Here is a 24,793-nt window from a genome sequence, read left to right as displayed (position 1 = left end):
AGTTTCATCAATTTAAAATTTTAAGATCAATTAAATATTAAATCGCCACAAAATTAATTGAATGCTAAAATCAGACTAAAATAATCAAATTAAAAAAAAGAAAAAAAAAATCACAGCAAAATCATTCATTGCTGAATGCGTAAAACGGTTAACTTCCTTCAGTGCAACACAACAGCAGTTCAGATAAAAGGCTACGCCTGACATCTGATAAGCTTTGGCCAACGGCGACTCCCTGTTTTTTGTTCTTTGGATTAGTAAGGTTTCTTTTTCTCTCTCTTGCTCTTATGTTTATTACTCATTATTATTATTATTATTATTATGAATTTTTGGCATTTGCAAAAGTTAAACTACATGAACTTGGTGTTACTATGTCATCTAATTAGGTTTTCTTCTTTTACTTTGTAGAAACCTTTTGGCATCTTTAGTTTTCTCTCCTGTTTCTTATTCTTTATGTGATTTATTGTTATTGGTTCATTTGTTAATTGGATATGGGAAAAAAAAATTTGTTTATCCATTTTTCCAATGGAGTTTGAAATGCTGGAGCTTGTGTTAATAAATAATATTGCTATGTTGTATTTGGTTGATGCTTTTCATATTGTTTATCAAATACCAGCCTGTTAATTTGCTTGGCAAGTTATTTTCATGTTAATTATGTTACTTATAGGAATTCTACTTTAAGAACTTTATATTGTAATATCTGTATTATTTGAATGCTACTCATTTTAGGGATTCAGTACTTGATTATACTATTCAATTTTACGAGCCCTTGCAGATAGATATAGGTAAAATATCATCTGACGAACTTGTCCATACAATGGAGAGGCTGAAGTCTTTGGTTCCGGAAGGTCTTAAACAAATAGTGGCAGATAGTAATCCCGATGATCTTCAGTCAACATCATCTTCTCTTCTTCGATTTCTCATGAACTTGCCACAATTTCACCAAGTAAATATCACCTGGTATTTCCTTTGCTGAAATTTTATGGTTTAAGGTGATGTTATGGTTTTAAAATTTCATATTTTGAAATCTTTTTTGTCCCTTCTTTTTTTTTTTTTTTTTTGTGTACTCTTAGATGGTTAGAGATTTAACAGATGTGGAGGCTGCTCTTTGCGCGAAGAATAAGGAGAAGGCATTGGAGTTGAAGCATAAAGCCAATACATGCTATATGAATGGAAATTACAACACAGCACTGGCTTGCTATTCCCAGGTACGTCTTATGCACCATTCAGTCTTCTCCTACCATGATAATCCTTTCTTTTTCTTTTTTTTCAAAGGAAAAAAAATTCTTTTTCCTAGATTGAAGACATATTCATTTAGATTAAATTCTACACCTTGAGAGTTGAGAACTGAATAACTTGTCTTTGGAGTTTAGCTACTAGTAGAGCTAGGTAAGTTTGAGGAAAATTTAGGTATTGGGTTGATTTATCTATTATGCATATAGTTGTCTGTGTGTTTTGGCTCTTTTTTTTTTTGGTGTGGAGGTTTGGGAGGCAGAGTGCGTGATACTTTAGAGCTTTTTGATAAGAAAGAGGCTGAATGATTACGGTTACAATAATTTGGAGATTCAGTTTGAGACAAATCCTTGCACCTTTAAAAATCAGAGTCTGCCTCTATAATGTTAGTGGGTAATGCAATTTTCTGGTTTCATTAAGAGTTTCTGCTTTAGGGGATTTGATAGCATGTCTTTAGCTGAGATATTGTGATATTTGAGGGCATTACTTGAATTGCCCTTTCTTGGATTTGTTGGCTTCCTTTCAAGGAGGATTCCTTATCCTATGTTTTGCAATGTTTTTTTCTTTCTTAGTTAATTAAATTTTCATCTTTCATGAGAATGAGCAGTAAAGAGGAGAGGGAAGATGGGTTTGTGGAATTCTTTAATCAGATTGCTATCACCCAGGGCAATCCCTAAATATTATTTGGGGATGAGATACTTTGTGCTTTTTTGTTTTGTTTTTGCAGTATTATGGAGTTTTTGGATGGAGAAGATTTTGCATATGTTAGCATATTAGAATTTTTCTTTTGATCTGCTATGGTGCTTGTTGGTTTCTTTGCTTCTCTATGGGCTTGCTTTGGGATCTTTTAGAGGGGTTTCTACAGGTGTCATTTATGTCAATTCTTGTCTTTATGGTGTTTTTGGAGTTTTTTTCGTTTCGTTTTGCTCTTATTTTGTTTTTTTTATTGGGAGTTTCTTTGTTGGATTGCAATGAAGTTGGGGAGCTGTTCTATTTTGATATAGACATCTGTCCTATTTCATTTTATTGTTTTTTCTTAGGAAAAAATCTTTACCTCCTTTTTGCACTTAGCTGATTGTAAGCTGAATGCTCTCTTTTAATACAATTTCCTCTTTGTATCCCCCCAAACAGGAAAAAAGGTTTGGTTGTACAACTAGCTTTCAGCTTTTTTTTTGTTTAATTTTTTTTTTTTTTTTTTTTATGTATTCTTCTTCCTCATTCCCATCCAACAGGCATTGCGTGTTGCTCCAGCAGATGCTATTGACATTGACAAAAATCTGATTGCGACATTGTATCTGAACCGAGCTTCTTTATTGCACGTGAGTTCGACAATTTTTTGTATTGCAAAATATGCTTATTTCTAGGCTGCATAGCTTCAATGAATTAACATTCTCTTGCAGCACATAGAATATAATGAACCAAGTCGATTTGGTTTGGTCTAATGTTTCGGGTGTTTATGACTCATAATGCAACTAAACTAAGTCTCATTGTTTTTTTTGGGTTTGATATAAGATAATTTCAAGATATCCATATCCAATATTCACATAAATTAGAAGAGAGTAAATGATAAGGAGGTCATCAAATTAGTAAAGGAAAAGAGTTCTACATCATTGGTTATTTAAAATGGTAACGGGCTTGAGAGAATAACATCTCTTGGATTTAGGGAACTCCAGGAAATATTACCCCATTGTAAAACATGGACATCAAAGAAGTTAAATAAATTGCAGAGACATTTAATGAAGTAAAAGAATTAAAAATATGAGCGGAAAGCTGATAATGACATCAAGATATCAAATATGAGTTGGAGTATATTACCTTGGAAGTCTTAGTAACAATTGGATTATGAAGATAAACTTATCTATGATAAAGAAAGCCTTTGAATTGTTCTGAAGCTGTATGCATTTGTAGCTATTGATTCAGTAAGGACAACGAATGCTGGTGAAACATTTCTCACATGGTGATATGAAAATAAAGAGAGACAAAAATAGGAAGCTTAGTGTCCCCCTAACACCATCAAATGCAACATTGAAAACAACACCAAACTCTCCCCTAAAACTTCCAACCATAATACACACCGGTTGCTCCAACTTTAATTTTAAACCAATTGCATCTCTAATCAAACTCGCTAAACTAAATGTGACCTTCTTACCAAGATATCCATTCTAAAATAGAAAACACAAGTGTTCTAATTACAGTATTTTCTTCTTTCTTTGTTACATTATGCATATGTACTAAGCAAATTAGAAACTCTTTTCACTGATTATTTTTATGTGTCAATAGAAAATAGGACTGTTAGTGGAGTGCGTAAGAGATTGCAATCGGGCCCTGCAAATTTCTCCATGCTATGCAAAGGTCAGTACGCTTATTTGATAACTTCATCATTCCATCTTTTGTCAAATCTATTACATGGAGAATAGTGGCTTTTGATTAACTAATTGTTCAATTGATTGCTAGCAATTGTTTGAAATATATTCCTATTTTTTAATCCTTTGCCATGGGCTTGTCTTCAGAACAGGGACTTGGAATTTTGGTGGTGTGTTTATTTTGTATTTCAATTAAATAATTTGCCATTAGTTTATTCTTCAGTAGAAACTTCTTTTATCAAGATCAGTTCTCCCTGGACATTCTTTCATGCTTTTTTTTTCTTTTATTTTTTTATTGCTCATAGGCTTGTTTTGGTTGAGATAGGAGGACATGTTATTCTCTATGTTGTAATATTTTCATTTTTCCAGTGAAGAAATTTCTTTTCGTATGTAAATGGTATTCCTAAAGGGATTCTTCTTGGAATGAAAATTTTCTTTATCCTCCATTTCAAGAATTTAGTCATGGATGGGTGACAATAATAGTGATCATGAACGATTGAGATGATATTAGTGTCTTAATATGAATTAGGAAAAATGCTAACAAGTTTGAGATCCTAATTAGGTTGTTTGTTGTGTAACCAACACAAATACAAGTTTACAAGTTTGCTGATTGATTGAAGTGTTAAAGTAGGATTTGAAGATAGCACTGTGTATTTACAGTTGGAAGAAAAAATAATAATTTTTTCAAAAGAGATTAAAGATAATCTTCTAATATTTTCCTACTTGTTAATTTGTTGGGTATAAAGTTTAATATTTCTATCACACCCCAATTTGATAGTTTAGTTGCAATTGTATTCTAAAATCAAAAATGGAAAAAGTAATAATATTTTACTACTTGTAAGAATAAGATATTCAAATTTTCTAATTTCTTTCTCTTCACCACCTCTACCACCATTGTCTCTACCATCTTTGTATTGCACATAACTCAAAGATTCGTAAGAATCTACAATTACGGTTGCTAATGGCAAGCACACAGAGAACTCTAATTCCGATTGTAAATCAACTCATCCACATAAAAGAGTTTCTTTGCCATACTTTTGGATCCTTAGTGTTTAATGCAATTGTTGTCTCCTTGGACTAACTTCGAGTGACTTTCTATCCAAGTTTGCAGTTTACTTTGTTGCCACTTTGCTAGTGTGTTATACATTGTCATCTAATTCGTCATCGCTAATAGAAGCCAAAACCTTAACCGAACACAAAATCCTAATTTTGTTGATTCTAACTCTTCACTATCTGAAGAAGAGGAGATTGTGATTAAGCTATGATGTAGTGAAGCTCACAAACAAGAAGTAGTAATTTCATTGAGAAAGTTAATTGGAATAACAAGAATTCCACTCTGTATTCCTTGATATCTATTGATGAGAGTGGAGAGTGGAGATCATGGTTGTGGTTGGCGGTGGAATATTGCAGGGTTTTAAAATGATTGATTAAGTACAAAAAAGGAAAGAAAGAAAGAAAGGCTGATAAGGTAGAGGTTGAGAGATTGGTGTTGGGGGGAGAGAGAGAGAGAGGTTGATGAGTATGAATTGGCAAAGAAAGGCGAAGATAGAGAGAGAGAGATTAGAAAACAAATTGAAAATTAATTATTTAAATTCTGATGTGTAATAAAATATATTATTCCTTTCTTAATTTTTGATTGTATGGTACAATTGGAATTAAACTATCGCATTGAGGTTGTTAAGGACTAGTTGTAAATAGAGTTCTGTCAGGAATTTGATTCCTAATAGGTTTATAGTATCCTGTATTTGTATATATATGTGTCCCTATTGATGAAAATTATATGAGAGTATTTTTTCCATATTGAATTATATGGTATCAGAGCCTTTAGCTCGTTAGTTTTTTTTTTTTTTTTTTTTTTTTTTTTTTTTTTTTTTCCGTCTGCGTTGATGCTTCCGGCTAGAAGCTCCCTGTTTTTCGTGACTGTCAGTCTAGGTCTCCCGCTTAGGCTTGTCCGTTTGTCTCACTGCCATCCAAGGAAGGGAGAGTGACCTCCGATTGGCCTCTCCACTAAATCCGGTGGCCTGAAGATCGGCGAGTGAGCCTCACGCGCCGTCAGAAGAATCTGATGTTATCTCACGCGCCGGCGAGTGGAGGCGCGTCCGGCAGTTTTCAGCGACCGGCTTTCGTCTTCCACGATCGACACAGTGTCAGAAGTCTTTTCCAGTGGGTAGTTTTCCGCTCCGGCAACATCTGGTAGGCGCTTTCTTTGTTTTTTGCTATTGCAGTTTGCGGCTTTCGGTTTGTTTTGGTGTTGCTACTGTTCTATTGGGTTCGTGCTATTTGATGCCTCTGTTTTTGAGTTGCTGTTGGGGTGTTTAGTTTTTATTAACGGGTATTGAACCTACAGATTTTAAAGCTACTATTATTGAATTGATCCCAGCAATGAATAAAATCATCGAACATAAACTGAAAGGAACTAATTATTTAGATTGGAGTAAGACAATTATAATTTATTTGAGGGGTGTTGTAAAAGATAATCATCTAATTGATGATCCACCAACTGGTGACACTAGACAAAGTTGGCTAGAGGAAGATGCTAAGTTATTTCTAATGATTCGAAATTCTATTGACAGTGAAGTGGTTGGTTAATTAATCATTGTGAGTTTGTTAAAGAATTAATGGAATATCTTGAATTCTTGTATTCGGGAAAAGGATTTTGTCTCTACTGCATGTTTTTTAATTAATCGCATGCCTTCTTCTGTACTTATTGTTGCAATTCCTTATAGTGTCTTGTTTCCTTCTAAACTTCTATTCCCCGTTGAACCTCGTATTTTTGGTTGTACTTGTTTTGTTCGTTATGTCGTCCACAGGTTTTCAAATTAGATCCAATGTGCATTTGTTGTGTTTTACTTGGGTATTCTCAACATAAAAAGGGGTATCGTTGTTTCTCTCCTGATCTTGACTGTTATCTTATTTCTATAGATGTCACATTTTTTGAGACTACTCCATTTTTTCCTTCTCCTATATATAAGAGCGAGGGGGAGGATGATGAGCTTTTAGTCTATGCTATCCAGCAATTTCCTAGCTCTCCTGCACCTGCTCCTATTCCTGACCTTGCACTTGCTCCTGCTATAGCATCTGCTGCTCCTATTCCCCCTCCTGCACCAGCGTCTGCTCGCCCTGGGTTTGAACAGATTATTCCAGGAGATCAGGAACTCTTGACTCACTTCTTCCACCTTCTGCTTCAACAGAAGATCCGGTTCCCTCCACTCAACTTGAGCCAGTGCCATTCACTCCTCAGTTCGACCTTGACCTTCCCATTGCTCTTCGAAAAGGTAAACGCAAGTGTACCTATCTTATTTCTTCTTTTGTTAGTTATGATCATCTTTCTTCTTCATCTTGTTGTTTTGTAAGTAACCTCGACTCTGTCTCTACCCCTAAAACTGTTGTCCAAGCTTTGTCTCATCATGGTTGGTGTGCAGCAATGAAAGAGGAGATGGCTGCCTTAGATACTAATGGTACTTAGGATCTTATGCCTCTCCCGGCAGGTAAGAAAGCTATTGGTTGTAAATGAGTTTTCACCGTTAAAATGAATCCTGATGGGTCTGTTGCTCATCTCAAGGCTCGATTAGTTGCTAAGGGCTATTCTCAGATTTATGTCATTGATTACTCTGATACTTTTTCTCCTGTAGCCAAATTATCTTTTGTCCGTTTGTTTATTTCTTTAGCAGCTACTTTTGACTGGCCTTTACATCAGCTGGATGTTAAGAATGCCTTTCTTCATGGGGATCTTCAGGAGGAAGTTTACATGGAGCAACTACCAGGCATTGTTGCTCAGGGGGAGTTGGTAAAGTGTGTAAAATTCGAAAATCTCTTTATGGCCTAAAATAGAGTCCTTGAGCTTGGTTTGGTAGATTTTGCAATGTTGTACACCAATTTGGCATGCAAAAGAGTACTTCTGATCATTCTGTATTTTTCAGAAGTACTAAGACTGGTTTGATTCTCCTTGTGGTTTATGTTGATGACATTGTTATTATAGGGAGTGATTCAGTGGGCATTACATCACTTAAGTCATTCCTCCAGACTCAGTTCTAAACAAAAGACTTAGGATTGTTGAAGTATTTTTTGGATATTGAAGTGTCTAGGTGTAAGAGAGACATCTTCTTATCTCAAAGGAAGTATGTCCTTGACTTGCTGAAGGAAACTGGAAAGTTGGGTGCCAAGCCATGCAGTGCTCCAAGGACTCCTAATTTGCAACTTTCAATTGGTGGTGAGCCATTTGATGATCCTAAAATGTATAGAAGATTGGTGGACAAACTGAATTATCTTACGGTAGCACATCCAGACATTGCTTACTCTGTGAGCGTCTTAAGCCAGTTTATGTCGTCTCCTACTGTTATCCATTGGGAAGCTTTAGGATAGATTTTGAGCTACTTGAAAGATAATCCAGGCCGTGGCCCCCTTTACAGTAATCATGGGCATTTGGACATTGAGTGTTTTTCAGATGCGGATTGGGTAGGTTCGAAGGTTGACAGAAGATCAACTTCAGGATATTGTGTCTTTGTGGGTGGAAACTTGATATCGTGGAGGAGCAAGAAACAAAATGTAGTCTCATGATCGAGTGCTGAATCAAAATATCGAGCTATGACACAATCTGCTTGTGAAATAATTTGGATGCACAAGTTGTTAAAGGAAATTGGCTTCAAGTCGTCTTTGCCTGCAAAGTTATGGTGTGATAATCAAGCTACTCTTCACATTGCATCAAATCCAGTATTCCATGAACGGACAAAATATATCGAGATTGATTGTCATTTCATTCGTGAAAAGATACAACAGGGTGTTATCTCCACAGGGTACGTTAAAACAAGTGAACAGTTAGGAGATATCTTTACAAAAGCTCTAAATGGACCTCGGGTTAACTATCTTTGTAACAAGTTAGGTATGATTAACATCTATGCTCCAACTTGAGGGGGAGTGTTAAGGACTAGTTGTAAATAGAGTTCTGTTAGGAGTTTGATTCCTAATAAGTATATAGTATCCTGTATTTGTATATATATGTGTCCTTATTGATGAAAATTATATGAGATTATTTTTTCCATATTGAATTACAGAGGTAAAAGAAAAAAAAAATGGATGTAATTGTAGCAAGTTGTAAATTTTGTGGTACATAAATATATTAAGTAATTCTGGAAGTGGGTTGACATATATTATTTGATTCTATGGCGTGGGGGTTGGGGCGGGTGGGTTCATGTTTGTTCTAAGAGTGGTTGTTGACCTACTTGGAGGTTATTTTAGGTGGTAATCCTGGTAAGGAAATAGAAATTTTACTTTAGTTTTACAAATTGCCAAAGTATAAAATAAGGCTAAAAATAATTATTAGTAATTAATAATTTATTATATAGCCCCCCTAAATGAAAATTTTCACATATCTAATTAAATGTCGATACCACATGGCCAACTGTAATTAATACACTTCCCTGAATTCCTCTATGTGTAGAAAGGCCTTGAATTCATTTGGCCAAGGATCCCAAGTCAACAAGCCTACATGAGAGATTAGAAACTTTGCCAAATTAGAGTCTCAAGACTCTCAAGAACTTCTACATCCAAGCAACAAAACTATAAATCAAGTCCACCATACCCTACGAATGAAGCCTTCTGAATTACCAGTCTTGAAGTTGGATATGTAACTCATATTCTCAAACTGAAGAAGTATTTTCGTAACAATCCAAGGACAAGCTCTACATGCTGGGAGATTCTGCCTAATCCTTCCTCAAACCGAAGAAGGATTTTCTACCGGTTCAAGAACAAGCTTTGTCAAGCCCCTGGATCGTGCTTGTCTTGAAGGAAAGAATCAAAGGACACAATTTCTTTGTTGCAGAAATTCTTCATTAGAGATTGAGTCCATTGCTTTGTTCAAATCAATAGAATTCAATTTTTGTCACTTCTTCTCGTTGTGAATTTTTGGACACGAATTTTGTGCACACCTCGGTCTGAATTTTTTTTGCATTTGGTAATCTCTAAGATTGGAAGTAAGTTGGACATTTAAAAGGGAGCCGCTTTTTTTTTTAAATTTTTTTTTAATTTTTTTATCTGAGAGGATATGTTATTCTAATTCAGGCTTGTTTTTCCAATATTTCTCTATACTGTATATCCTTCCTATAAATTTTAGTCAAGATTGGTGGATAACATTAAGAAGGTGATGGAAAGATTTTTCTGGTCTCGAGGAGGGGGAAATAAGTGAATCATTTTATCAATTGGAAGCCAGTTTGAAAGCATCTCATTGAGGGTTTAGGGCTTGGAAACTTGGTGTATAAAAAAATTGGCCTCACAGGAAAATGGTAATGGTGATTGCCATTCGAGTTGAAGTTACTAAGAGCATATATTTTCATCAGATTGTTATAGAAGACTATGGCAGGAGTTAATGTTACCTATTGAGGTTGGTGAAAGTTTACATCTTAAGTATCTTCTTCTTTCTTTCCTCTTATCAGGTACAAGTTAAATGGCAGTATTGCTCAACGTTATCTTTTAATTTTTTTTTTAAAACAATTTTTTGGCTGCTTTAGTGAAAAATTGGTTGTTTTTTCTTTTTTTTTGATTAAATGCTTGTAACTGTATTACTTTTGTGCTACACGTTCATTTGTACATTTGCACAATTTAAAGAGTACTTTATGTTGGAATTTTATGATCTGGATACTAGTGCTTCTTTCATTCAGTCGTTCTGAAAATGACTTGTCTATATTGCAGGCATGGTACAGGAGGGGAAAGGTAAATGCTGCTTTAGGAAACTACAAAGATGCAGTCCAAGACTTGAATGTTGCTGAGTATGTGGAGTCATCATTGGGTGGAAAGAAACAAATAGCAAGTGAAAGAAAGATAATCTTAGAAAAAAATGAGGGCACAGGTGGTCGACCGGTTCATTGTATTGAGAGGAGCTCGGGGAACTTGAGTAAGACATTCAGCTGTTCCACTATTAAAATTGTTTTTGTTATTATCTTTGACTATCTATTTACCTTGATGAATCTGAACTCACATCTATTGTCTTATTGTCACTTTGTCTGCCAAACTTGCATATATTATTTCATGGTCACTTTGTCTCTGAGACTGACATCGTAGTATTTGTCATGTCCTCTCTCTCTCTCTTCTGATTTTTCTTTGCACAAGTGTAAATGTTTTAAAGAATTAAGTCAATTTTACTAGTCTTTGTGAGGATTCTTTTAAGAGAGTGAGAATGACCCACATTTATTTGCTATCTCCCACAGAAAAGCTAGCAAAAGCAGTATAACTGGTTCTTTTTCAAGAGCCAAAAGATGAGTATTAAGAGTGGAATTGGAATATTAACCAAAAAGCATGAATCTAGCAAAGAAAAGCCTTTAAGTTTAATATTAAAACTGAACCATTTTAATATAGAAGATGCTGCTTTCTGCTAGAAAGAAATTTTAAAACTACTTCTGATGAAATAAAGGCTGGAATTTAGAACAATTGAAAGACCATAATTATACCTTAAGCTTGTTAATACAACTTAAAGATATTTAATATTATATGATTTAACATTATAAATTTAGCTGTGATTTGTAAGCATAATAATGATAATCAACTAATGAAAAATAAACAGCTCATATAAAGTGTAATTTACAATTAAATAACTATGTTTAGCTGAAAGAGACAAGAAAAAAGTGTAATTTACCTGACAACATTCCCTCATGTATTCTTTGTTGGTGGAAATTATTTAGATGTGTTTGGTATGTAGCTTTTGTTTAAGAAAAAGGTTGTTTTTGTTGAGGCTTTTTAGAAGCTCAATAGTCAAATATTTATCACATTTGACATGGCACTGAATTCTTCATAGACTCCTTGAGAGAAGGGCCTGGCTTTGCTTCATTGAATGTAACATGTATTTGCCAAATTATGTTTGACATTTAAATCGGCGTTCGCATTTAGATTTAATTAAAATTGAAATCAAGATATGTTAATTTGTTATTATTATTTTTATGAACACTTGGTTCAAAGAAAACGTATTGGTCAATGAAATGTTGTATGCCTTTGAATACTTCCTAGGGTGCAGAATGTTTCTGGTTGAATTCTACTAAGTTTCTATGATTTAAGTAAGAATCATTGATCTGAAACTTTAGTGCATCTTTTAGTTGTAAATTTGAAGTGAAATGTCTATAGACCATTCATGACAGATGAGCTACCTCAAATAAAGTTATTATGTGTTACCACACAAGACAAAGGAAGAGGTATGGCTTCACCATGTGAGATTCCTCAAGCCTCCTTGATCCACATGGAAGAACCTTATGCGCTGGTATGAAACATGAATCTATCTGATTTTGGTTAATGATAAAATATTTTACTTTCTTGTGTTAATATGCTTCAATTGGATGCCTCTGTCTACAAGTTTTTATCTTTGAAGTCCAAGTAGTGTGCATGCTTCTGTAAAATGTAAAAGGGTGCATTGATTACCTGAGAAATTTAATAAGTTCGTGAATGGTAATGAGCTAGGAGTGGCTATGGGAGTTTCCTGTATCCTTTGCTTCTGCAAAAGAAAAGACTGTTTCCCGTCACACATTTTAATTCCTGCATTTATTTTCATTTTGTAAATGCATTCATGAAATTTTAGCCAAGTTCTTGGAAATTATGCATTTAGTGCTACTAGTCATTCCCGGAAAAATTGCTCTGACTACAAAACCAAACTATTACATTATGTATGCAATGACCTCAATCCTCTGATTGGGGACTGTAGCAGCTACAGTTTTCTAAATATGTAATGTGTTCATGCATATGTAAATGCGTGTATACATATATACATGACTATGGCTGTTACAGCAAGTGTTCAAGAGTTGTTGATTAAACCTTGTAATTAATAGGCTATCCAGAATCACAAGCATACCTGTCAAAAGTGGCTATTACATTAAGGTCCAGAGTTTCATTTTTGGGGAAGAGCCTGAAGCATGGAATAAATTACAGTTTAAACTCCATAGTTTAAAGATTATTTGAACCCTGAACAATTTAATACCTGCTAAAAATATCTTTCCCTACTTCTCACTAATTTCACCATAAAATCTTGTGAATATGGTGCCAAATAGAATATTAGTTTAATTTGTGCATAGAACAATAATTAATGTGTGAATTATAGTTAAAAGAATTCAAAATTATATTGAAAACTCTCCAGAAAATTTCTTGCAGAATGCTCAACCATTTATTTGAGCATATATTAAATTAAAGCTTATATTTGAGTAGTTCAAAACCCCAAGCAAATTTTTTCTAACCAAAAACCAGTTGAAGAAGTTATGAAAAGGTGTATATGGGCTTAAACTTTGTTTATTAGAAGTGTTATCTTGGATCTATCATCTATGGTTAAATCAACATGCTTGACGAAATCCCAGCCATTCCATATCTTTTCCTAGAAGCTAGCAACAAAACTACTTTCACAATAGGATCTTCGGAAGGTCCACTTCTATCTATGGTGCTGCTTCCTTTCACCACAGATTATCTTCTCGAGTCTAAATTGCCACGACCACTTTCCTAGCAAAAAGATATGCTGACAATTATCAACTACCTTTACTCGATCTCTCTTTCTTTCAAAACCCACTGAAAGCCTAAGAGAATTCATTTCTGCACAGTGTAGCTAGTGATGCATAAATCATTATCATAGCATTTAAGGTAGGTACTACCTTTTTCTGTATAACTAGCCTTTCTTATTTTTCTCTAGCAAGATATTTAAACTGTCATATACAAAAAGGTTACTGCTTCTCAATTTTCTTATGTCTTGTGGTAGTTCCCATGCAAATACTTTTCAGAACCAACATCTTTACTGAGTATTTGACTTCTTTTCTTATCAGAACCAATATCCTTGTTGAGTATTTCCTCCTCTCTCTCTCTCTCTCTCTCTCTCTCTCTTTTAATCTTAATCTGTATAAGTACTATTCTTGCGTTTTTCATTAACAGAGTTCTTTATCATTAACATCCAGTAATATTACCTAATGAGCAGTGTGAATTTTCTTGGACCTTTGATTTCTAGATTATATTGAAGAGTTGCAGAGAGACGCATTGTCATTACTGCTTGAATGAATTACCAGCAGATACAGTCCCCTGTATATCATGTTCAATACCACTGTACTGCTCCCAGCATTGCCAAGAACAGGCAGGAGGAGAAACAATCAGTTGCTTCAAAACAAAAGACAGAATTAGTGAAAACCTTCCCAGCAATCTTAAAGGGTATATTATTGAGGTTACATCATATAGTGACTCCGGTCCAGATGTTGAGTGCTTTCCTGAACATAAACATGAATGCCTCGGTGTGCACTGGCCTGCAGTATTTCCACCTGATATCGTTTTGGCTGGTCGAATGCTAGCAAAATCTGTATCTCAAAGAAGAGGTTTTGTGGAGTCTAACCTTCTGGGACCTCTGGTATATCTATGACTATATTGTATGTGTCCGTTGCTTGTAATAGCTATTTTTGTCTAAGAATTTGACTTCCCAGTTCATTGCCTTGTAGGAACTTTCTCACAGTTATTCAAAAATGAATCCAGAAGGCAAATTGGAATTGCATATATATGCTATAGTCTTGTTATACTGTCTTCAACGCCCTTTTCGCTTTGAACTTCCAATAAATGGAGTCTCTTTATCACAGGTTGCTCCTCCTTCCTTCCTTTCCTGTCTCTCTTTTTCTTTTGTTCAGTCTTCACATGCTAAGACAACAATGCCCCTAATTTATTCCAAGTTTCCCATACCAGGCTCTTAAAATTTTCATGTTCCTAGTACTAGCTTCACAATTCCAAATGGGATCATCAGTCTCATATTTGTAATTTGATTGCTGCCAGTTTGAAATTCCATGTTCTCCTGTTCATGCAGACCATCATTCTTGTATCTCAAATCAGAGTAAATGCTATGGCAGTTGTCCGAATGAAGTCTATTGATTCTTGTTGCCCACTGGATCAGTTTAGGAAATTTTCTCATATTGGAGATGCTCTAACTAGTAGTGTGGATCAGGTTCATGTTAAGGCTCTGACTTTCCATCTCTATTTCTATGTTTCATTTATCAAATAGGAAGGTTTGGACATATTTCATTTGCATAGAAGTTGCTCGTGACTTATGTCCTCTTTCTTTGGTTCAGATAGGACAAGCTTCTCTATTTATGCTGATTGACTTGGCTATAACCTGTATAGGTTTCTGTGGGTCAAGCCATTTATCGAGCTGGGAGTTTGTTCAACCATTCATGTCAGCCAAACATCCATGCATATTTCCTTTCCCGAACTCTATTTGTTCGAACAACAGAACTTGTAGCAACAGGTTGCCCTCTGGAGCTGTCCTATGGTCCTCGGGTACGTCTTATTTAGCACTTTTCTTATCAGATGTATACTTCCATTTGCCGGAAAAGAACACAAACAACATAATTTTCCCATCCATGTCCTTTTACTGTTCCTCTGCTTCCAGTTGCATTATGTTTCTGGTTTGAGTTTTTGTTTGTTTTATGTAATAGAAATTAAATGCAATATAGGCAGTTCTAACGGTGAATGTATAGTTATGTTTTACAGGTTGGGCAATGGGACTGTAAAGACCGCCTCAAGTTTCTGGAAGATAGGTACTCATTTAGATGTCAGTGCAGTGGTTGTTCAAGATTAAATCCATCTGACCTGGTTATAAATGCTTTCCATTGTGTCAATTCAAATTGTGATGGTGTAGTCTTGGATAGCTGTGTGATCAACACTGAATTATGCAAACTCACGAGCATTCCCAGAGTTTCTAAAACGCAAGGGTTGGACCTTTGTTTGCAGGTATTGTTGTTCGTCTGCAATGGAAATTTGTTTTTGTCATTAGCTGTATGAAAAAGTCTAGTCATGCTTTGCCTCCCATAATTTTAGATTGAAACAGTTTAGTTCACCAATAACAGACTCAAAGAGACCAGGTAAATCTGCAATTTTTCTAGCCATTTACTGCTATAAATAATGTATTTGCAGTTTTATCTTGAACACAGTACTGGCGTCTGGCTCTATCCATCTCTTAGAATCACATGTAGATAGTTGTTTTGACTTGTCACAATTCCTATGTTGTACTGCATTAGAAGTTGCATTCTGTCTGAACTTTTTTACCGGATTTCCATATATTAATAGGTAGATGGGCTTAACGATGTTGCTTGCTTTGCACAAGAGCTATGCAATAGCTCTCTGCATATCCAACCTGGATCTTGTTTAAACTGTGGTTCTCTTTGCAACCTGGAATCTTTGCATGAAGCCACAAGGAAATCTTGGATCTATATAGAAAGGTACTTCATTCAACGTTTTGCTTTTTATTTGACTTTAGCATGCTTATTACATCCTGCATAGAATGAAGTGCTGAACTGTTTGAGAGTCATGCACACATATGTTTTGTCCTTTGGTTCTAAGAGTTGGAAATTTCAATTCTCAATAGGTTGCAGGATGCAGTAGTTTCAAAAGAAATCTCAACTGCGATTCTTTCAGATGCTTTAAGAGCTCTTGGAACTCTGAGGTCAATATTGCATATATATAATAAGCGCATCGCGGAGGTGAGTTTCAGTACTCATCTTTCAACTTTTCAAGGGACAATGTGATCCTTTATGATTTTCATTGGAATTTTCTTGCTTGTTTTATCTATGTTTTTTAGGGGTAATACAGAACATAACTGAATGAAAGATCCATGTGGCCAACTCATACTAGGTTGGAAAACTTGGAATTTATATCTAAGTTCTTGTTTTAGGTGCATTTGATCTATGGTTTGATGATCAAGTATTAAAAATGGTTAATTTGGATGCATAGTTGCGAAAGTACGCAAATATTTGATAGCCACACTCCACGTACACATAATTTGGCTACCGGAAAAATATTTCCAGTGTAACTGGTGTAATCCATAACTATTGATGTTGTATCATTTGTAGGCTAATGACAATCTTGCACAAGCATTTTGTCAACTAGGAGACTTTCAATCTGCACAGGACCATTGTAAAGTATCAATCAAGGTAATTAACTGACAGCACAATGTTTTCAGGTTTGATCATTTAACAAACATGATAAACTAAATTATTCATACAATATTTTTCATAGTTCCTTAATGTTAAAGTATTAAGAATTTACTTTACTTACATTTATGTTTTTAGCAGTTTCAGAAGTAAATGAAGTAGTTTCAAAAATAAATGAAGAGTTTCTTACGTAAATTTAAAGCTCAAGTTTCAAAACTAGAGTTTCATGTCTTAGTTGTTACGAGTGTTAGTTTACCTATAAATAGCCACTCTATGCTAGTTGTAATCAAGTAACACAGAGTTCTAATAAAGAAGTTCTATTCTAAACTTCTTCTCTTTGTCTTCTATTCTTGGTTTTTCTATCAATAGTATTTCTTTCTATTTTCTCTACTAAGTGGTATCAGAGTTTTTAAAGTTAACACTTAATTGCTTTCTAATAACCATTCTTTTCTTCTTCTTTTTTTTTTCCCCTCTTTTCCTTCAGTTGATGTCTCCCAAGACAGGCTTTGAAAATTTTTCAAAGAAATAATTACTATTTACCTTATGTTTATTGTAACCATATATGAAGGTTTCGGATCATAGTCTTCGAATCTGGAGAATGTAGTTGGTCCACTAACTTTCCCATATTTTTTTCAGATCCCCGAAAAGTTCTCCAACTTTCAATTAAGTCTTGCCTTTACTGTATTATTTGGAAGTTTACTTCAGTTCATAAAATATGTTGAGATCAGAATTAGTCCCCTTAGAAAAACAATAGTAATTTTTGAGTAGACTCTTAAGTCTCAAGAACTAATTCAGATAAAAAAAGACATGTTTTTATTTCCCCTCAACTTTACCCATTTGACTTTATGGATTATATTGATTTTCTCATTACCAATTTCTCAAGTACTTCCTAAAAATATTTCTAAGTTTATTAATTTAGTTTGTTCTAACATTGAATATAGCTTAAAATCTTTGAGTTAGTGTTATTTTTAATAATTTTCACTATGTTACTCTAACGTCATGTAATACATCACACATTAGAAGAATAAAAAACAATTTTTTTTTCTGTTATGGTATTATTTTCTCATCTTTAATGATAAATTTCTTAAAACTGCTTCTGGAGAGCTGAATAAAGCAATTTGGACTATTTAGTAGGTCTTATCTGGCCTTATTATTTTTATTAATGTTTTTTCCTCAATGGAAGGATGTAATTCTACAGGATTTGAATTAACCATTTTGAAAGATTGATGTGCCCCTAAATTTAGGTGAACTTTACCCAAAATAAACTGATTATTTTTATAGGTTATTGCTTTCTGCAAAATGAATTTTACAATATTGGTAAGCAATCAGTCACCGTTTTTTATACTGTATTCAGCTAATCAAACTGAGAATGTTTGATTTTTTCATGGTTTCATATATGACTGCAGATACTTGAAATGCTTTATGGCCCTGATGACATTGTCATTGGATATGAGCTGGTCAAGCTTTCAACTATTCAGATATCCTTGGGTGAACCTTCTGCATCGGACTCCATAAATCGGTTAGGTGCAATATTTTTACGGTATTATGGATCTCATGCAGACTCCAATTTCCCATATCTGCAAATGCTGAAAAGAGAATCTTGCAATTTAGCAAAATAAGATTTGCTTATTCCTGTTGTTCTGCCGGTCAATGATTAGCCAAACAAGCTTTGGCTTCTACAATTCAAAGCTCGGTCTCTTCACGCTCTTCAATCAGTATTATGTTTGTCGTTTCATGTTTATTTACCATTTTATGTAACTTCTTAGGAGATTTCTGTATCCTTTACCTTACATTTGTCGATGCTTAAATTATTAGCAAAACTATTCAGAACTTATCTGGAGAAGTTGACTAATGCCTGACTCCTTGTTAAATTAGTTAATAGCTTAATAGCATCAGTAATGAACTCTAGCTGTTCAATTGACATTCCTATTGTACCAAAATAGATTTGTGTTATCTGCAATTTTTCATCAGTCAATTATGCCTTGATTTTGCAGATGCTGTTATCTGCTGTTATTATTTATTTTTAATACTGGACACCATCATTAAACAAAAAGTCCTAACATTTTCTTTTTTAGATGGAGAGTGACTGAAATTATAACAAATAATAATTAATAATTTAATTAATAATAACAAAAGGATATCAAATTGATAAAGCTAAAGCAATCTTTTTATTTTTTTTCTTTTTATCTTTTTCTTTTTATCTTTAGGTCTTTTCTAAAATGTTGGTTATATGCATATTATGTGATATTGATATAATCAGGAAATGGTTGTTTTTGGTATCATAGAGCATAAGGATTTTAGGCTTTCACAATAAATTCATTTTTCGAAAATTAAAATTGTGTTCTCACGTTTATAAAGAATTAAAATTGTTTGCACTCCTACCAGAATGTTGTTGGCTCAATTCTATGCATGGTGTTTTAGTGAAACAACTAAAAAATGATTGAATGTTACAGTCAAAATCATAAAATTTAACAACCGCTTGTGACCTTACAACCAAATACCTAGATTTACAGCCGGATGTGGTGGCTAGGTGGTGGTCGGTGTGCTTGAGGTGGTGGTTGGCGCTGCCCTATGGAGGTAAGTTTAGTTGAGGATGACAATTCCTGATCGATGACCTGAAGAGTCAAGATAAAATACAACAATGACTACAGAGGTGAGCAATAATCGATTTTGAATAAAAATCAAATTGAACTGAACCAGTTGGTCATGATTCGGTATTATCAATCAATCAGTTTTCAATTTTGGTTTGATTTTATATTAATCTAGCTGATTATTTTCATGCGTAAAATAGTTAAATTGGTCTAAAATAATTGAATCGAACTAATTTTATCAAATTCAATTCTGCATTTTTTGTTTATCAGTTCAGTTGCCATTTAAAAATATTCTATCAGACCAAATCGAGTTAATTTGATTCAGTCAAACCAAATGCTACCCCTAAATGACTACATATTTTAATAGCAAAATTGAATTCTATTTTCAAAATGAAAATTTAAATCTTGATCCCTAGAGTTATTATTTTAAATCAAGAAAATTTTTTATTTATGTTATCAATTTTATCTATATGTTATCATAACTAGTATTATAATTATAATGATTTTTCTATTTATATATTATCATAACTAGTATTATAATGAAATATTCTGTAATTTTATTTTAAAAAATTTTCAGGAATTAACTAAATTAAAAATCCCAATTTCCAACCTTTATGGGCTCAAAGGAACAATTAGTTATATTTTACTCGAATTTCTTAAAGTTGGGCCTAAAACCATAAATATTTATTCAAATTGCCAAGTCGAGAACCTTCTAAAATACCCGAGAATATATATCAAAAATTTTAAAGTTTAATTCTACAATTTAATTTGATTTAATTTAATTACCATTATGGTTACTAATATTATTGTCAAAACTTAGTAAGGGGCTCTTTAACTAGTTTAGCGAATCGAACCAGCTCAATACATAGAGAACCCGGTCAAAATCTGGAAGTTTCTTTAAATCGAACCGGAGTTACTAAACTTGAAAAGGGGCAAAGAAGGAATGAGACCAAAATTGCCTTCTTTCTCCTTCTTTCACGATCGGAGATCGTTTTTTCTGCCATCTCCATCCTTCCATTCTCATCTCCGGCCAAAGACCACCATCTCGTGTTGTCCGTCTGCCGTTCCGGTCTCTCTCTCCCTCATTCTTCCCTTGTTCTGATTTCCTGGTGGTTCAACGGGCCTGTGTCGCTGGAATCATTGGCGTGCGACCTCAACTCGATTCTCCGGCCATATTGAGCTGCTCCGATCACTTTCTTGACTAGGTACGCCTATTTCTACCTTCTAAAGCTTCCATATCAATCTCTTCTGCTCAATCCCTGGATTAATTATAAATTGTACAAGAATTTGGAACTTAGGTTTTAATTGTTATAAATTGGAATTTTATTAAACAGTGTCATAATTCGTAAAAATTGATTAGGGAAATAGAATCTCCACAAGAAATGGGCTGTTTCGGCTGACCGGAAAACCCAAACGTTCAGTAAGCTAAGTTAGCGTGTAGATTACATATATGATAATAGTTTTGCTATCTAATATTGTTTAATAACTGAATTTGTAATTGATGCAAATTAATAATCAAACTTCAAGCTGAAATTTACAGAAATTAAACTATAGGGGTGTTAAACAATCTCAGAATAATTCTTATAGCTAGAAATGATGTAAACTCTGTTTTGATTGATTCAAAAGATTTGAATAGTTAGATTGTCTAGAATTATTAAACAAGCTAGGTACCTTAAATTACTCAGTTTACTAAATAATGAAGTTAATGATGTTGTTATCTAAAATTATTTAGTTCTGCTATACCAATATAAATAATTGTTACACGTACACGGACAAAGGACCGTTTTGTAGATTTAGCCTAATTAATTAAATTTTACTAGTATGATGATTCTGAAGTAACTTTTACTAAAGGTCAATATACATATAAATAAGAATGCTATGATCGATGGGATCTATAAATATATAAATATAACTCATTTAATAATATTACAAATTTCTGATGTGGAAGATCAGATTAGGCTGCATCCACAGAGCATACTTATAATCAATTTATCAATTTAATATTTATCAATTAACTCAATCAATTTTATCAATATATTTATCACAAGGTTTAGGGTTCCTGCAACCTTAACCTGGGATCCCCAGAATTAAGTCAGAGTGTGGAGGGAGAAGAAGAAAGGTGCCGTCAACACGGGCTTTAAAATAGTAGCAAGATATAATATTTACTTTTATTTAATTATAAAATTTAAATATACAAAATTTAAATGATAAGCTCAAACTAGATTTTAACTTACATAGAATCTCTAACCTTGAATCCTTACAAGGAACGTTGAAGGAAGAAGGAGAGTATCAGTGTAAGGGATTTATTTTTAATCTAAGCTTATGCCTTCACAAAGAGGAGAGGCTCTCTTTAAATAACAAAATATGGAATCTTTACTATTGATGTACAGTACCTTGTCTGCCATCATGCTTTTACTGTGGATGAACAGTGAATTGTCGGTCACTGTACCTTTGCCTTTTACTGTTGAAGATGCTCTTTACAAAGTATCCGAGGAAGAGGATGAAGAAGAGGACGATGAGCTGTCTTGCTTTTTTTTTTTTTTTACTTTCTCTTTTACTTGTTTTTTCTTCTTTTCCTTTTGCTTTAACTTTGTTTTAGCTTTAGCCTTTTGACTTGCTTTGCTTTTAAGTTTAATGGCGGATTTAATGCTTTCTCCATCATCATCATTATCCGTGGATGAGCTGGAATCTGACGATGATACTGACGCCCAATTTATCTTTTGTTTACCTTTGCAACTGGTTTTGGAAGATTTACTGGAAGAAGATGCACCAAGTGCTTTACTGGAGGATGGTTTTACCATGGGGTTCGAATCAGTTGATAACTGTTCATTTAAAGGCATTTCTGAGGATATTATGCCTCATGAAATCCATTATTTATTTCAATTTTTTAAAACCCATTATAAACCTACACCTGAAGAAGTTCATATACCATCCCTGATGTATTATTGTATGACCTTCTTCACACCTTGGGTTTACCAATGGTATTTTGATTCTCAGTATATTCCGGGAACCCAAATTCCCATGTTAGTCAAACGCCATAAAATTAAATGGTGGGGAGCTTTCAAGAATACCACCACTGAACTTAAAATTGGTCAATGATTCGCGATAAATTATCCAACCCCATTAAACCTGCTTTAACCTATGCCAGCATATTGGCTATACCAGAAAATCCACAATTTGGGATCCAAAAGGCCCAATGCCAAGCTCGGCTAGCAGCAGCTAAAACTCCTGAGGAGTATAAACTCATTTGTCAAGAAATGTTCGAACAGTTATCAACTGATTCGAACCCCATGGTAAAACCATCCTCCAGTAAAGCACTTGGTGCATCGTCTTCCAGTAAATCTTCCAAAACCAGTTGCAAAGGTAAATAAAAGATAAATTGGGCGTCAGTATCATCGTCAGATTCCAGCTCATCCACGGATAATGATGATGATGGAGAAAGCATTAAATCCGCCATTAAACTTAAAAGCAAAGCAAGTCAAAAGGCTAAAGCTAAAACAAAGTTAAAGCAAAAGGAAAAGAAGAAAAAACAAGTAAAAAAGAAAAAGCAGGACAGCTCATCGTCCTCTTCTTCATCCTCTTCCTCGGATACTTTGTAAAGAGCATCTTCAACAGTAAAAGGCAAAGGTACAGTGACCAACAATTCACTGTTCATCCACAGTAAAAGCATGATGGCAGACAAGGTACTGTACATCAATAGTAAAGATTCCATATTTTGTTATTTAAAGAGAGCCTCTCCTCTTTGTGAATGCATAAGCTTAGATTAGAAATAAAACCCTTACACTAGTACTCTCCTTCTTCCTTCAACGTTCCTTGTAAGGATTCAAGGTTAGAGATTCTATGTAAGTTAAAACCTAGTTTGAGCTTATCATTTAAATTTTGTATATTTAAATTTTGTAATTAAATAAAAGTAAATATTATATCTTGCTACTATTTTAAAGCCCGTGTTTACGGCACCTTTCTTCTTCTCCCTCCACACTCTGACTTAATTCTGGGGATCCCAGGTTAAGGTTGCAGGAACCCTAAACCTTGTGATAAATATATTGATAAAATTGGTTGAGTTAATTGATAAATTGATTATAAGTATGCTCTGTGGATGCAACCTAGTCTGATCTTTCACATCAGAAATTTTGTAATATTATTAAATGAGTTATATTTATATATTTATAGATCCCATCGATCATAGCATTCTTATTTATATGTATATTGACCTTTAGTAAAAGTTACTTCAGAATCAACATACTAGTAAAATTTAATTAATTAGGCTAAATACTACAAAACGGTCCTTTGTCCTTTTTTTAAATGTTTTGACAAAAGGACAAAGGACCGTTTTGTAGATTTAGCCTAATTAATTAAATTTTACTAGTATGTTGATTATAAATGATTGTTTATTTATTTGAAATACTAATGTATTACTTATTTAGTTGTAGTGTGTTTTAAGCGAGTAACTCTCTTACCTTTTTTAAAAATTATCATATTCCGTACGTTCCGTATCTCGTGTCCTATTTCGGTGCAACTCAGTTCCTGGTATATGAGACTACTATAACTTTCTAAACTACTATAAGGCATACCAAAAAACTACAAAACAAAAAATTGTGAGAATAGAAACAAAAATTCTCCATTTAGAAGGAATTGGAGCCATCAGTTAGGAAAGACTTTATCTAGTTGAGTACAAAAATTGTACACCAGATGTAATGGAAAATCAACATAATCTCATCCCAGAAATTAAGTATTTCTTATTTTATGGCTTGGGTTATTTGTATTTTAACTAAATTTTAATTTAATTTAATGCATTATCTTGATGGAATGTAACTAATAGATATTAGCATGATAAAGACATTATCTAAAAATATAAACAAATTATCTTCTTACAATTGCTTTCATTCACCTTATCTTCTTACAATCGTGCTAAATAATGGTTGTCTTCCTCATACTTGACAATTTTAGGGCTTACACTTGACTTCCATATAATGCAAACTGCTCTGCTTTTATATATATATATATATATATAAAAGCTTCCTCGCTCTGATACCAACAAAAACATTAAATCTAAAGACTAAAGACTTAGACCAAAAACCAACAAAAGACTAAAAACTAAAGACTAAAGACTTATACCAAAAGACTTATACTTTTTAATTTTTATCGTATCTTTGAAAACAAAACCAAAGATAAAGAATTTAAGACTTGATTTTAAACAAAGACTAAGACTAATGACTTCAGAGTTTTTAGAGTAGACTAAAGACTTTAAAGTAAACAAAGACTGAAGAATTACAAGTCATATATATGTAGAGCTAAGATTATTACTAGGATTTAAATACATACAGATACAAATATTTAAAGATAAATTATAACTGTGAACTAAAATACTATGATTAATTGGGTTTATATGAATACTTATATAATTCATTAAGTATGATTTTACTTCAGAATTAACATACAATTTACACAATATTTCTGATGTGGAAGATCAGACTAAGCTGTATCCACAGAGCATACTTATGACAAATTTAATCAACAATTTAGCACAAAGGTTTAGGGTTCCTGCAACCTTAACCTGGGATCCCCAGAATTAAGTCAGATTGTGGAGGGAGAAGAGAAAGGTGCCGTAAACACGAACTTATATTCGTAGCAGTTTAAGATAAAATACAAACTTTATTTATTTACAAAATATAAATACAAGATTTAAAACTTACAAGAG

At 33.6% G+C, this 24,793-nt stretch overlaps 2 protein-coding genes across 11 annotated transcripts in view; both read left to right on the top strand.

The window, feature by feature from the left end:
- Window positions 1-13: 13 nt before the first annotated feature.
- Window positions 14-18,497, top strand: TPR9 (Tetratricopeptide repeat (TPR)-like superfamily protein). Of its 9 annotated transcripts, none has more exons than XM_089725562.1 (16): window positions 15-254; window positions 773-943; window positions 1,071-1,205; window positions 2,463-2,549; window positions 3,511-3,582; window positions 10,278-10,479; window positions 11,714-11,832; window positions 13,549-13,938; window positions 14,027-14,161; window positions 14,383-14,526; window positions 14,697-14,852; window positions 15,066-15,305; window positions 15,642-15,793; window positions 15,940-16,054; window positions 16,424-16,504; window positions 17,911-18,497. In XM_089725562.1, the coding sequence occupies exons 2-16, from the start codon at window positions 815-817 to the stop codon at window positions 18,121-18,123; spliced, it is 2,370 nt and encodes a 789-aa protein (XP_089581688.1). In that variant the 5' UTR covers window positions 15-254; window positions 773-814; the 3' UTR covers window positions 18,124-18,497. The 9 variants fall into 9 exon arrangements, with proteins under 9 accessions (XP_089581691.1, XP_089581688.1, XP_089581687.1 ...); XM_089725561.1 differs by having other exon boundaries at window positions 15-259; XM_089725563.1 differs by having other exon boundaries at window positions 18-259; window positions 14,383-14,520.
- Window positions 18,498-20,007: 1,510 nt separating this feature from the next.
- Window positions 20,008-24,793, top strand: part of LOC105638388 (uncharacterized) — a 29,568-nt gene continuing 24,782 nt past the window's right edge. Inside the window, exon 1 of one of the 2 annotated variants that reach the window (XM_089725830.1) lies at window positions 20,008-20,300. The gene's annotated coding sequence lies outside the window, so the exon portion shown is untranslated. The remainder of the gene's footprint in view (window positions 20,301-24,793) is intronic. The other variant, XM_089725832.1, reaches the window with a different exon arrangement.

Source organism: Jatropha curcas, chromosome 9 (assembly GCF_041381405.1).
Source record: "Jatropha curcas cultivar XTBG-Jc1 chromosome 9, XTBG_Jcur_1.0, whole genome shotgun sequence".
Lineage (NCBI taxonomy): Eukaryota > Viridiplantae > Streptophyta > Magnoliopsida > Malpighiales > Euphorbiaceae > Jatropha > Jatropha curcas.
Note: the sequence above shows the minus strand (reverse complement) of the source record. Positions and strands in the feature narration are given on the sequence as shown.

Coding starts and splice junctions, on each gene's coding strand:
- TPR9 (XM_089725562.1), top strand. CDS start 815: ATGGAGAGGCTGAAGTCTTTGGTTCCGGAAGGTCTTAAACAAATAGTG. Junction 14,162..14,382: donor ATGGAGTCTCTTTATCACAG/GTTGCTCCTCCT, acceptor CTGTTCATGCAG/ACCATCATTCTTGTATCTCA. Junction 15,794..15,939: donor TCTTGGATCTATATAGAAAG/GTACTTCATTCA, acceptor AATTCTCAATAG/GTTGCAGGATGCAGTAGTTT.